Source organism: Budorcas taxicolor, chromosome 1 (assembly GCF_023091745.1).
Source record: "Budorcas taxicolor isolate Tak-1 chromosome 1, Takin1.1, whole genome shotgun sequence".
Lineage (NCBI taxonomy): Eukaryota > Metazoa > Chordata > Mammalia > Artiodactyla > Bovidae > Budorcas > Budorcas taxicolor.
Window position 1 is genome coordinate 135,114,794 of NC_068910.1, and position 12,048 is coordinate 135,126,841.

Below are 12,048 nucleotides of genomic sequence, written 5' to 3' on the forward strand. Positions count from 1 at the left end.
CGAGGACTGGGAACAACCAAATAGCTCACCATCCAAAAGGGCCTGGTTAAACAGAGAATGGTTCAGCCGCATCCACGCAACCCTAGACAGGCCTGGGGAAGCTCTTTCAGTATGGCTAAGGAGCTCTTCACAACACTAAGTGAAAAAAACAAGAAACATGGGAAACTGAGGATGAAGGCAGCCTCGGAAGAGGGGAGGTGGCAGCTGGGGTGGGAAATCTCACCGTATACGCCTTAGTATCTTCTGCATTTTGAACCAAGTGAATTATTAGCTATCCAGAAAATTAAAATGCTTATACATATTGAGGCCTTCCATGCTTAAACAAAAAAAAAGGGTTTCCCAGATAGTGCTGGTGGTAAAGAACCCGCCTGCCAATGCAGGAGATACAAGAAACACGAGTTTGATCCCTGGGTCGGGAAGATCCCCTGGAGAAAATGACATGGCAACCCACTCCAATATTTTTTTTTTTTTTTTCAGTATTGTTGTCCAGAGAATCCCATGGATAGAGGAGCTTGGTGGGCTATACTCCATAGGGTTGCAAAGAGTCAGACATGACTGAAGTGACTTAGCACTTGCTAAAAAAATTTCTGGCTTAGGTCCAGCTAATTGAGTTACTTTACTCTGTCCCACAGTATATCCTGCCTCACAGAACTCCAGAGATAAAACTTAAGGGACACTGAATTAGGTGGGTTCTGTCCTCAGCCAGCCCAGGAAAGGGAGAGACTCCTTAGGGTCAAAGAGGCCTGTACTTCCTCTTCTTCATCAACAGATGGCGCTACAGGGCCTGCTGCCTGGGATAGACGGCAGTAGCTTGGGGAGCCCTGGAACCTCAGGCAGCTGACAAAAGAAACAGGCAGACACAAATAAGTAACATAAAATAGAAACTAACTTTATTTCTCTGGAAGAAGCAGATATTCATAGCTGGGGCAGCAACTTTGGCAACAGACTGGTGGGAAAACACGGAACAGCAGAGGGGAAGAGCTGGGTCAAAGAGGAAGCACTGGTGTCCCTCCAGGGCAGCTGCCCCCTTGGTCTCCTTCCAATCCTGGGCCCTGGGGCCCTGGTCCCTGCCAGGGAATGAACTGGCACCCCAGCTCTGCTACCTGAGCCACCTCAAGCTATTTTCAGGCACAAGATCCTAAGACCGGCCAAGTCCCATAATACGTGCATGGTGAGGCCACATTCTGTTCGACAGGGCTCCCTGGAAAGGGCCTAGCCCTGTGAAGGGCCCCCACCCACTCCCTGGTCCACCTCTCTGTATGGCCAACACATCCTCCCGGCCCAAGGTCAAGTTTGGCTTTCCTGCCGGCAAGGCCTGGCCACACCCTTTAGCCACAGGCTCCACCAGGGACTAAAACCCAGAGGCAGGTCAGCTGCAGGGCCTGCTAAGGCCGACCCCAGCCTGCCTTCAAGAGGCTCCCTCCTGCACCTTGGCTGGGGCACCACGGGCTCTAGAGCTGCAGGGTCAGCACTGGGGGAGCGAGGGACAGGCAGGGCGGGGGTCCCAGCTTCCTGCTGCCGTGGCCTCGCTCTGCCACTGGGGGCCGTGGGTGCGGCAGGTCCTCCAGGCCTGGCAGGGAGTCTCCCCGCCCCCCTCAGATGGACAAGCTTAAGTGATTCCTTCAGGGCAGATCCTCTGGCTCTTCAGGCATCTCAGCGCCTAAAGGATGGGAAACAATCAGAAAGCCTTCCATCAGAAGGGGTCAGTGCAAGAGGATGGAAGGTCCAGGGTGAGCAGGTACGAGAAGGCCTCTTGGTGCTGGCCAAAGGGGTTGAAAATGGGTGGTTCTAGGCAATAACATTGGAATTTATCATTCTGTATGCCTTCTTTAATAAGCTAACTGTGTATCAATAACTGATGCAAATGAGTAAGAATAACCACAAGGTAACGAACGGTTAACATTCAGTGATAGACAGCGTCCTGTGGGCCAGACACTTGCTGTGTGGTGTGACAGAGGCATCCCTCATTAACTCTTCTAAGAATTTCTATAAGGTTGGAACTAACACTGATACACATGTTACAGATGAGCACCCTGAGAGATCAGGAAAGGAGCATAAGCTGACACCATATGTGAACAGGGCGCTGGGCTCCAATCAGGCTGTCCTGCCAGGGGACTCTTGACACCCCACACCCCGCCAGCACTTCCTCCCAGGGCAGAAGTTCACTTTTGACTCAATAAAACTTTCACTGGTATTTACACTCTACATCAAGTTTGCTATTAACATACATCTATATATTAATGTCAGATTACATATAAATTTTTTATAGGAAAAGTAATGGATTTTTATTAGACATTCCTTTAAAAAGGCATTAAAACTTTAGGTGTTATTTTAAACACAAATAGGAAATGAGGAGGTGAGAAGTATTTGTTTAAATTATTGGATCCTAAACTGCTGCTCGCTAGAGCCTGATTAGAAAGCAAGCCCCCTGCAACCAGAGCGGCTCCGATTCCTCTCACTCATTAGTTCATCTGAACACAGAAGCTATGAAGTCAAGACAAACGTGCTTAGGAGAAACTGTTTTCCTCGAGAACTGCCTGTCTTGTGGGACTGGGACCCCCTCCCTTCTCCTGGCCTGGGGCCCTGTGTCTGGCCGTGTAATGTTGGCTACTCCCAGGGTGGCTGCTCCAGGAAGCTCGGGGACAGGAAGACGGCAGATGCAGGGTTTGCTCACTTGTGGTGGGCAGGGCCGCAGGAGCCCAGCAGGTGGCAGCCAGCCTGTTCCAGGTTCCAGTCGAACATCTCCAGCACGTTGTGGCACTCGCCTCGTGGCCGCAGACCCAGACCAAAGAGCTGCTCCACCTGGGGAGCAGAGGGTGCTGCCATGGGACACACTGGGGCGGAGGGGCGCTGGACCAGGGCGGGGCGCTGGACCAGGGCGGGGCAGAGGAAGGGGGTGGGGGTAGGGAGGGAGAGAGTGGGAGGAGAGCCGCAGAACAGTCCTCAGGGTCCCTGAAAGCCAGAGTGGGCAGGAGGTGATGGTACCTTCAGATACTGGGCAGCCCTCTGCACGCTCCAGCTGTGGCTCTGCAGGGCCGCCTGGCACTCCTCTGTGGTCACCCCATGCACCATGGCCTGCAGCTGGGCACACCACCCCCACCCGTCAGCACCACTCGGGCCCCTTCCTCTGGGTCCCTTGGGCCCCCGCCCCTTCTCACCCTGCAGCCAGGCCCACTACTCACCATCTGGATCTTGTCTGCAGGCCGCCCAGCCTCTGGCCCGTCCCCGGGGTAGCCCCTCTGTGGCAGCCGAGCAGTGGCCCTCAGGGTGGATGGCCGGGCCCCTGGGTTGCTGTTGTTGCTGGAGAAGTTGGCCTTGGGGTCTGGGGCAGCCTGGGGCATTGGTCGAACAGTGGCAGTTGGGGCGGCTGGGGCTGGGGTGCTGGGAGGGGGCAGCAGCAGGGGCTCGGGCAGGGGGTCTGGATCTTTGGGGCTCTGGGCCTCATGCAGGAAGCGCTGGTAGCGCTCCAGGTAGGGCGGCCGCTCGGGCAGCAGGTAGTAGTGGGTGCTGCTGACCTTCTTCCCATCTCGGACGATGGGCAGGATGCAGGGGCCGGCCCGTGGGCCAGGCGCCTGGATCACCTGGGGTGTGGCATACTTGGGGTCTGAGGCAAAGCTCTGGGTGGTGGGCATGGTCTTCCCAGGTGAGCTGGAGAGCCGGGGTGGCAGTGGGGAGCTGCCAGGTGGCACCAGGGGGCTGGGAGTCCTGGAGCCGTGTGGAGACAGGGGCTCCCGGGGAGGCACCCGGGGAGGAGAGGCAGGTCCGGGCCACCGGCCCATCTCCTCCTCGCCTGGGGGGGCCGGAGACAGCTCACCACGCAAGCGCGTGGGCCTCGGGGGGATGGGCACCCGGGGGGGCACCTGGGGCTTGTCGTCACCTCCGGGGCTGGGCGAGGGGACCAGAGAGCCAGCCGGGACCTGCAGCTGCCGCATGCATTCCTGCTGCAGCGCCTGGAAGATCTCTGCAGTTTGGGCCGAGTTGGGTGGCTTGCCCCCACCCTGGGGTGGGAGGAACAGGTTGTCCTCCAGCGGGGGGAGGAGCCTCGCCGGCTCAGGCACAAAGGCGTAGTTGGTCTCGCCCTGGCTGGGCTCAGCAGAGACCCCGGCGCCCACTAGGGTGTTGTTGATGGAGCAGACCTCGAAGTCATCCTCATCCTGGGCCACGTCGTCGTAGGCGGGAGGCGGGGGCAGCGGGCGTGCATCCCAGTCCACCACAGGCGTGGGGTGCAGGGGCCGGGGCAGGGCCCGTGTAGGGCTCTGCGGCGGGGTCTTGTCCAGCAAGGAACAGGCGTCCATGGCCAGCTGCGCCAGTGATGGGGCACAGGGCCGTGGGGCTGGCACAACAGGCTCCTCGCCGAAGTCGATGAGCGTGACCTCGCCGCCACTGAGGCCTGCCTTGGTGCCTGGCACCCGGGCTGAGGGCTTTGCGAGCCACAGCCCACGGGGCAGTCCTGGCTTTCGCAGGCCCAGCCTCTTGAAGTCGCTGGACAGGGGGTCTTGGTCCTCACTCACGGGGTCGTAGGTTGGTTCTGTGATGGAAGGGAGAACCCCAACAGGGAGGCGGCGTCAGGCAGGTGGATGGGGAAGACAATCAAGTATCTCTACCAGCTCCCAATTCCCCGGAAGGGCAGCCCTCAGGCACCAGAATTCTCCGTGCACACAGACCCTTTCCAAACAGTGGGGGAGAATCTGCTCTGGGGGCTGGCAGCCCAGGTCAGTGAGCCCCTGCCTCCATTGCAGCTAGAACAAGCAATACCCCACATCTGCCCGCTTCTGATACCCTCCCCTTTGACGCAAGACCCCAAATCCCTGTGGGCCCTGGTTAGCAATCCCTACCCCGTTACAGCACACCATTAGTGCAGGCAGGGGCTATGGGCCATCTCCCACTGTCAAGGGCGACAGGAGTCATCCTTAGAGAGGACAGGGCTCCCAACAAATTGGCACGAGGGCCCAGACACAGCTTCTGTAGGTCCCGCAGGAAGTGAGGCAGGGCTGCACAACGGTGGGCAGAGGCGGGGGTGGGCACCAGGATCACACTCTTATTCCAGAAGCCCGGGATTTTGGGGAGTCGGGGGAGAGGCAGGCATGCTGGGCCAGGTCAGTCGCAGAAGCTCACAGCACACGCCCACCTCCCCTCCCACCCAGCCAGCCGGCCAGGGCTCTGTACCTTCTAGAAGGAGAGGAGTGAGAGGAGAGAGGGGGCGGGGGCGGGGGCCAAGGCACCGGGAGCAGCCCCACTTACTCTGAGTGAAGATGGCAGGCTGAGGAGGGCGAGGTGGAGGCTCCCCTGCAAGAAAGGCCATGCGGAGAGTAGAGGGGCAGAGCAGGAGAGGAGGACAGGGGCGGGGAGACAGAGCCGGAGGGGAGGGCAGAATGCGGGGAGAGAGAGAGAGAAAGTGAATGGGGGAGTGAACGCACACACCCAGCGGTGATGGGAAGCAATGGGGCGGCGGGACGGGAAAACTGTGTTCCGGCCCCACAGGCCCAGGATCCGGGAGATGGATGAAGCTCCCGGCCAAGGTGGAGCCAGGGGGGTGGCTTTGGCTCAGGAGAGGAGAGCAGGATTAGGGGGCAGTGAGGAGAGCCAGGATCTGAGCATGGCGGGGAGGAGGAGGGGGAGGAGGAAAGCGGAGAGGGCAGGCCAGCGCTGGCCAGACTGATGATGCCCACCTCGGCGGATACCACTGCCTCTCACTGCCCGCCCCACGCCCCGCCAGAGCCAGGGACACAGCTGTCCCCTGCAGCCCTGACCCAACTGGCTCAGGGTGGCCCGAGGAGGCAGCGCCTCTTGCTCGGTAGCTGATGAGCTAGGGGACTACGGGTTTGGGGGCCCTTACTTTTCACCCTGCCCAGATGCTGGGTGGGTCTGGATGCGCTCAGTTCCACGCTCAGCAGGTCGGGAGGGTCCATAGGGTTTCCCAGATACAGTCTGTGGGGAGAAAAGTGGGTCAGAGATGGGGGCAGGTAGGGTGGTGGCAGAGAGGGCACCCTGGGGAGTTGCTGGGCCTGTGCCCTGGCCTCAGGCAGAGGACAGAAGAGTCCTGTCCAAGCCCCTGGCGGAAGTGGGTCTGGAGCACAGGACTTCTGCCTCCCAGGAGCTCCCTTCCAAAGATCCAGCAGTGACCAGGGGAGGGTGCCGTGGAGAGGGGTCAGAGGAAGAACTCCTGAGCGTAGGCTGAAAAGCCTAGGATTGTATGGGCTCCAAGTACTCCCTAAAAGGGTAGAGCTGGCCCTCTGCAACACCCGCGGCACCCCCACCCCCGCTCAGCAGCCACCTGCTGCCACTCTCATCTCCGCTGCCAGGCCACACTGCCACGGCCGCCTCCCGCAGGGGGGTCTGCAACCCAAGCTCTCTCAGGCCCTCCCCAGCTCTTGCGAGGCGAGAGCCCTGGCACCCTCCCAGGGCTCAGCATCCTGGTGTGCAGAGCAGGGGGTGAAGGGCCGGTTGAACCTCGCCCCTTGGGACGAGGCCTGTCAGAAGGTGGAGAAGAAAGCACTGCTCGGAAGCCCAGTGGGGCTGGCACAGAGGCTTGGTGGCCCAGTAGGAGGAGCTCCAGGTGGCTCCCTGGGGCAGGGCCCTCAGGAAGTGACGAATCCTCCTGTGTGTCTTCCCCAGATGCCCCTAGATGACCTCATCCTTTTGCTTAAAGGAAGCTGAACCCCCTCCCAGGTACAGAGTAACCAGGGCGGGGCAGGGTGAGGAGGGGCAGAGGGCTTCGAGCTGCTGCCTAAATTCCCTCTGGAGTGTCCCTGCAGGGAGTTTTTCTGCACCTTGCCTCTCAGGCCTGAGCCAGCAGCTCCCATCTCCAGGACATGGGTGCTTCCAGCAGGAGAAAGGAAACTGCCACCAAGTACTGGGGATCAGGAGATGCTTCCTACCAACTGCTTCTAAAGGCTACTTCTAACACCATTTTCCTAAGGTCGGTTTGCAGGGGCAACTTAAGAGGTGCAGGCCCTAGAGGCCCTTCCACCAAAGGAAGACTTGGTCCAACCTCTGAAGCTGCAACCTCAGTCCTGCCTGCAAGGAAAGGCCTAGGACAGGAGACCCTTGGCCCAGGGCTGTAATGGGGACGTTGGAGGCCTGGAGAGCCTGTGTGCCCAGGGAAGGGCTGCTGGCCCTGGAGCCGCCATGTGGAGCCCCCATGTGGAGCCCCACCAGTACTCACTCGTCGATCTTGTCAGGGAAGCCCCAGCAGTGGCGGGGGTCGCTGTCGCCGTGCCCCGTGTGGATGAAGCTATTCTGCAGCGGCTGGCTGATGTCCTGGGCCGAAAGGCCAGCCACGGAGGTCACCACGTTGCGAGGGAAGGGCCCTACGCACAGCGTCCGCGTGTTCTGCCCACGCCACCAGTAATTCTCAGCCCTGCCCAACAGAGGTGACGTGGTGAACACCAGGATGTGGTGGAAGGCCCCAAGGACGGGACCCTTTTCATACCAAGCCCTCTGCACCGTGGTATCTGACCATCTCCGCGGAAAGGAGTACCAGGGCAAGGGCCCCAGGATCAGAGCAGCCCGCCAGCAGCACCCCAGGATCTGCCACTCACCCAGCACAGGGCCTGGCGTTAGCACCGAGCCTTACCCTAAGCGACTCAGATGGGTCAGACAGCTTTTCCTCCAGTTTAGAAATACGGAAACATGTTCAAACAAGTGACACAACTTGCCTACAGTTACCAAACAGAGTGCAGCAGATCCAGGATTCAAACCCAGTTGTCAGTCTGTGAAGCCAGCACTCTTCTCACCATACCACCTCACCTCCCTTCTCCCCTGGCAAGGCCTAAGCCCATCTCCACCCCTGGCCACCCAATTTCACTCTTCAACCTGGTTCCAGGAGCTCTAAGCTGCAGGGGCCCAAAGGAGCACCACGGCCTTAGTGTTGGGCTTGGGGCCAAGCCCTCCAACCATATCCCTCCTGCAGGCAGGTAGTTATTCAAAAGTTTGAAAGTAACTGGGGCAACCCAAGGTTTATGTATTTCCAGTGCCTTCCACCACCTCCTGCCAGGACTGTGGGACCCCCGCTCTCGGCCCCACCCACCTCCTTGCCTTAAACAAGAGGTCTAGGAGGGACCCCAGCCTCTCAGTGTGGCTGGACTGGGGGACCACCAGCCCCTCACTCTGACCTCAGACAGACTCTGTTGGCACAGCCTAGGTCCAGGCCTGGGGTCGGGGGTGGGAACCGGGCCAGGTGGGCAGGAAAGAACAAAGTGCCCTCTTGGATCCTTCGAAAGCCAAAGAGTCAATAGCCCTGAGGCTCTTGCACCTGCCGCTGAGATCGCTCACACTGGGGACAGGCCCAGATTTCGGGCAACAGCAGAGGTGGTGAGGGCCTCCTGCAGCTGTGGGGGGGTCCATGTGGCACCGAGCTGTGTCCCTTCACTGTCAGCGCCCCACCTATACATCACCTGTCCACACCAGGGGCGCAGAGCAAGGTTTCCTCCAATCTGCAGCCAGATCGGGGGGCTGGGGGAGGTGGAGGCAGGAAGGAGGCAGTGAGGCCCATGAGCACAGCGATCTGGGGGGAGCCAGGAGGTGCAAGGGGAGGGCTGAGGGCCCAGCCTCCTTGCCAGCAAGGCTGCTTGCCCAGCCACCACAGACACAGCAACCCTGTGATTACTGCCCTGCCTCTCGGGGGTGAGGGCAGGAAGGGAAGGAAGAAGAGAGGACAACACCCGGGAAGGGACAGAGCCCATCCAAAAATAGCTGGGCCATTCCAAGGAGAGGAGCACTTCCCCTCCCCACCCCACCTCCAGGCTGGCTGAGGCCAAAGAGGCACAGTGGGGAGGGCCTGGCACCCGGCCCCCGATGCTGCCGTCCCCCCAATACCCACAGGCCCCCTGGTCTCATGGGCCCCTCCACGGGACAGTCTCAGACACCAAACCCAGCAGCTGGATGCTGGATTCTGCCCTGCACGCCTCTCCAGAGATGCTCACTAACTGAGTTGGAGAAGCAGTGCAGAGTGGAACAGACTCACATGCAAGGCCGGGCTTACACGGGAATCACGACCACCCGGGTGGGCAGGTGGGCACTCCCTCCACTCCTTTCCTTTTGCTAACACAGCCCCTCACATGGATGCCTCCTCTGGACCCACTTCTGAGAGGGGAGAGCAGAACTGGGCCTACCTTCCTTGTTACCTGTATGGCCAAGGCGAGAGCCAGGCCTAGAAGGAAGGGATCCTTTGTCACTGCTGGGAGTCCTGATACCAAGTCTCAAAAAAGGCTTTGCTACGGGGTGGGGGCTGAGGAGAGTGCAGAGTAGGTGTAGGAAACACGCTTGGGAACCACATCCTAAGCACGGGAGCAGCGTCCTCCCAGGGAGAGTCAAATATGACTCCCGAGGTGGCCAATGCTACGTCCCACTGTCCCCAGTCCCCTCCCCTGCCCTCCAAGGCTCAGTGGGATGGAGACACCATCAGCCCAGGAGAACCAGGTCAGCCTTTCCCACCCAGACTGCTCTGGCCACACCTCCCTTCAGCCCAGAGTCTCCATGGCAACAGGAGGGCACAGTCCCTGAAGCAGACCAGCACCTCCAGCAGGATGGCCTCACAGCATCCTGGGACAGGCTAGATGTGAAACAGCAGCCAGGAACCGGGACCTGGGTTAGGAACCACTGAAGGCTGCCCTAGTCCTACTGGGGACCAGTCCCTGGAAACCTCAGTCCCAGCCTAGGTAGCCTAGAAATGGCTGACAAATGTGGCTTAAACAGTGCTCAAAACACCACCTGAGCGCTTCTCTCCGGGTGACCCTGGCAGCCCCTGGCCTTGAAGGACAACACAGCCTTTGCTTCCTCCTCCCTCACCTACCAGAGGAAGCAGAGGCCCCAGGCACCAGCCAGGCCAAGGACCAGCACAATGGATTTCAAAACCTCTGTCCCCCATACCTCTGTTCCCCTCCTCTGGCTGGTGGAGACAGAACATCAGAGTTCTGTCAGCCATCCTAGCCTCCAAAAGACCCACTGGAGAAAAGCGGTCTTCATCCGTCCCTCTAGGTCTAGACAGAGCCTCGTGAGGTGGCCTCACAGAACATCTGGTGTCCTTCTCTGTCCACTGACTGATACCTCAAGAAGCACTGAGTCTAAAGAACTGGTCAGAGTCAGGGGCAAGGGTGATCCCAGACTGTGGCTAGGAGACAGCATTGCCAAGAAGGAATCCAAGTCTAACAGAAGAGCACAGATGTGAGAGAACTGAGAACCAGGCTGCTGGAGGAGGAGAACATGGAACAGACTGAGACACACACACACAAACCCAGACCCAAGGGACACCCGCAGACAGACAGCCCATCCACCCGGACACAGAGAGAGAGAGCCAGGCAAACACACGCACTCGGGACCCGAGGACCCAAAGGGACACCCACAGACAGACAGCCCATCCACCCGGACACAGAGAGAGACAGCGCCAGGCAAACACACGCACTCGGGACCCGAGGACCCCAGGGGACACCCACAGACAGCCTGTCCACCAGGACACAGAGAGACAGAGCCAGGCAAACACACGCACTCGGGACCCGAGGACCCAAAGGGACACCCACAGACAGACAGCCCGTCCACCAGGAGACACAGAGACAGAGCCAGGCAAACACACGCACTCGGGACCCGAGGACCCAAGGGGACACCCACAGACAGCCTGTCCACCCGGAGACACAGAGACAGAGCCAGGCAAACACACGCACTCGGGACCCGAGGACCCAAAGGGACACCCACAGACAGACAGCCTGTCCACCCGGACACAGAGAGAGAGAGCCAGGCAAACACACGCACTCGGGACCCGAGGACCCAAGGGACACCCACAGACAGACAGCCTGTCCACCCGGACACAGAGAGAGACAGCGCCAGGCAAACACACGCACTCGGGACCCGAGGACCCAAGGGACACCCACAGACAGACAGCCTGTCCACCCGGACACAGAGAGAGACAGCGCCAGGCAAACACACGCACTCGGGACCCGAGGACCCAAGGGACACCCACAGACAGACAGCCTGTCCACCCGGAGACAGAGAGAGCGAGCCAGGCAAACACACGCACTCAGAACCGAGGAAACGAGGCGGCAGCTCAAGCCCTGGTACCGGGGACACAGGGCCCACTCCCCAAGCCTCACCGGCTCAACTCCCACCTCCTGCCCTCAACTCCCACCTCCTGAGCGGCTCCAGGGTGGTCAAAGAGCCCAAGGAGGCCACACTGACAGGCAGCAGCAGAGCCAGCAGCCGGGACAGGATGGAAGGGTGGGGCGGGGCGGGGCGGGGGTGGGGCCCGCCCACTGGGGCCTCCGAGGAGGAGCGGCTCCAGGGAGCCTCCTGTCCCCCACCTCGCTCCAGCGGTGACCCTGGGTGCCAGCTCCAGAGACACATGCCCCAGTACACACCAAGTCCCCGAGTTACCTCCTGGGGAACGCTGGGCCCTGGTACATGGGCCCTCACTGAGAGCAAGGGCCTTGGGGAAGTAAAGGCCTGGGGTCCACAGGGCAGAGGAGGGTGCAGGCCCAGGGTTCTGGCATCTGGAGGAGGGAACAGCTGCAGGCTCAGACTCCGGCCCAAGGTCCTGCCTGCACCTCCAGGAGGGCCCTCACCCTCATCTTCCTATTTCCAGAGCCCAGACTGCCAAGCCAGAATGCTGACCTGGAGGGAAGATGCTGGGGGCCACAGGGGTACAGGTCACGCTCCTCCACAGACAGCCTGGGCTCTGGGGCCTGTGTCATCAGTCTGACTCAGACCTAGAAGCGCTCCCTTCTCAACAAACACCCATGAGGAACAAAGTTTCTCCAAAGGCCCCAAACCCCAAACGTGAAGTCCAGGTCTAGAAAGTCCTCCGTGGGAAGCCCCTGCCCCCATCCCTGCCCAGCTCTGAGTCAGAATAGCTGGGGCGTGGGGTGTGGGGTCCAGGGGATTTCCTCGCCTGCTCCTCCACACTCAGCCCCCACCCCAAAGGCACCTCTAGCCGGCCCCACCTCAGTCAGTTCCTCAGACATCCCAGGGATCAGATAACAGAGGGTGGGGTGAGCGGTGGGTGGGGCCTCCTCCAAGGCAGGCCCACTTGAACTGTGGGGTGGGGGGGTGGGGGGGCCT

General features: G+C 60.2%; 1 protein-coding gene across 14 annotated transcripts in view; it reads right to left on the minus strand.

Moving 5' to 3' along the window:
* Nucleotides 1-875: 875 nt before the first annotated feature.
* TNK2 (tyrosine kinase non receptor 2) overlaps nucleotides 876-12,048 on the minus strand; it is a 40,656-nt gene continuing 29,483 nt past the window's right edge. For 3 of the 14 annotated variants that reach the window (XM_052635959.1, XM_052635953.1, XM_052635923.1), the window contains 7 exons: nucleotides 7,166-7,360; nucleotides 5,837-5,928; nucleotides 5,167-5,286; nucleotides 3,183-4,528; nucleotides 2,986-3,081; nucleotides 2,675-2,802; nucleotides 876-1,660 (listed from right to left, as the gene is read on the minus strand). In XM_052635959.1, the coding sequence (XP_052491919.1) occupies nucleotides 1,654-1,660; nucleotides 2,675-2,802; nucleotides 2,986-3,081; nucleotides 3,183-4,528; nucleotides 5,167-5,286; nucleotides 5,837-5,928; nucleotides 7,166-7,360 (1,984 nt within the window). In that variant the 3' untranslated portion in view covers nucleotides 876-1,653. Of the gene's footprint in view, nucleotides 1,661-2,670; nucleotides 2,803-2,824; nucleotides 2,953-2,985; nucleotides 3,082-3,182; nucleotides 4,529-5,166; nucleotides 5,287-5,836; nucleotides 5,929-7,165; nucleotides 7,361-12,048 lie in introns of those variants that run through there. The other 11 variants (XM_052636002.1, XM_052635940.1, XM_052636010.1 and 8 more) reach the window with 11 other exon arrangements.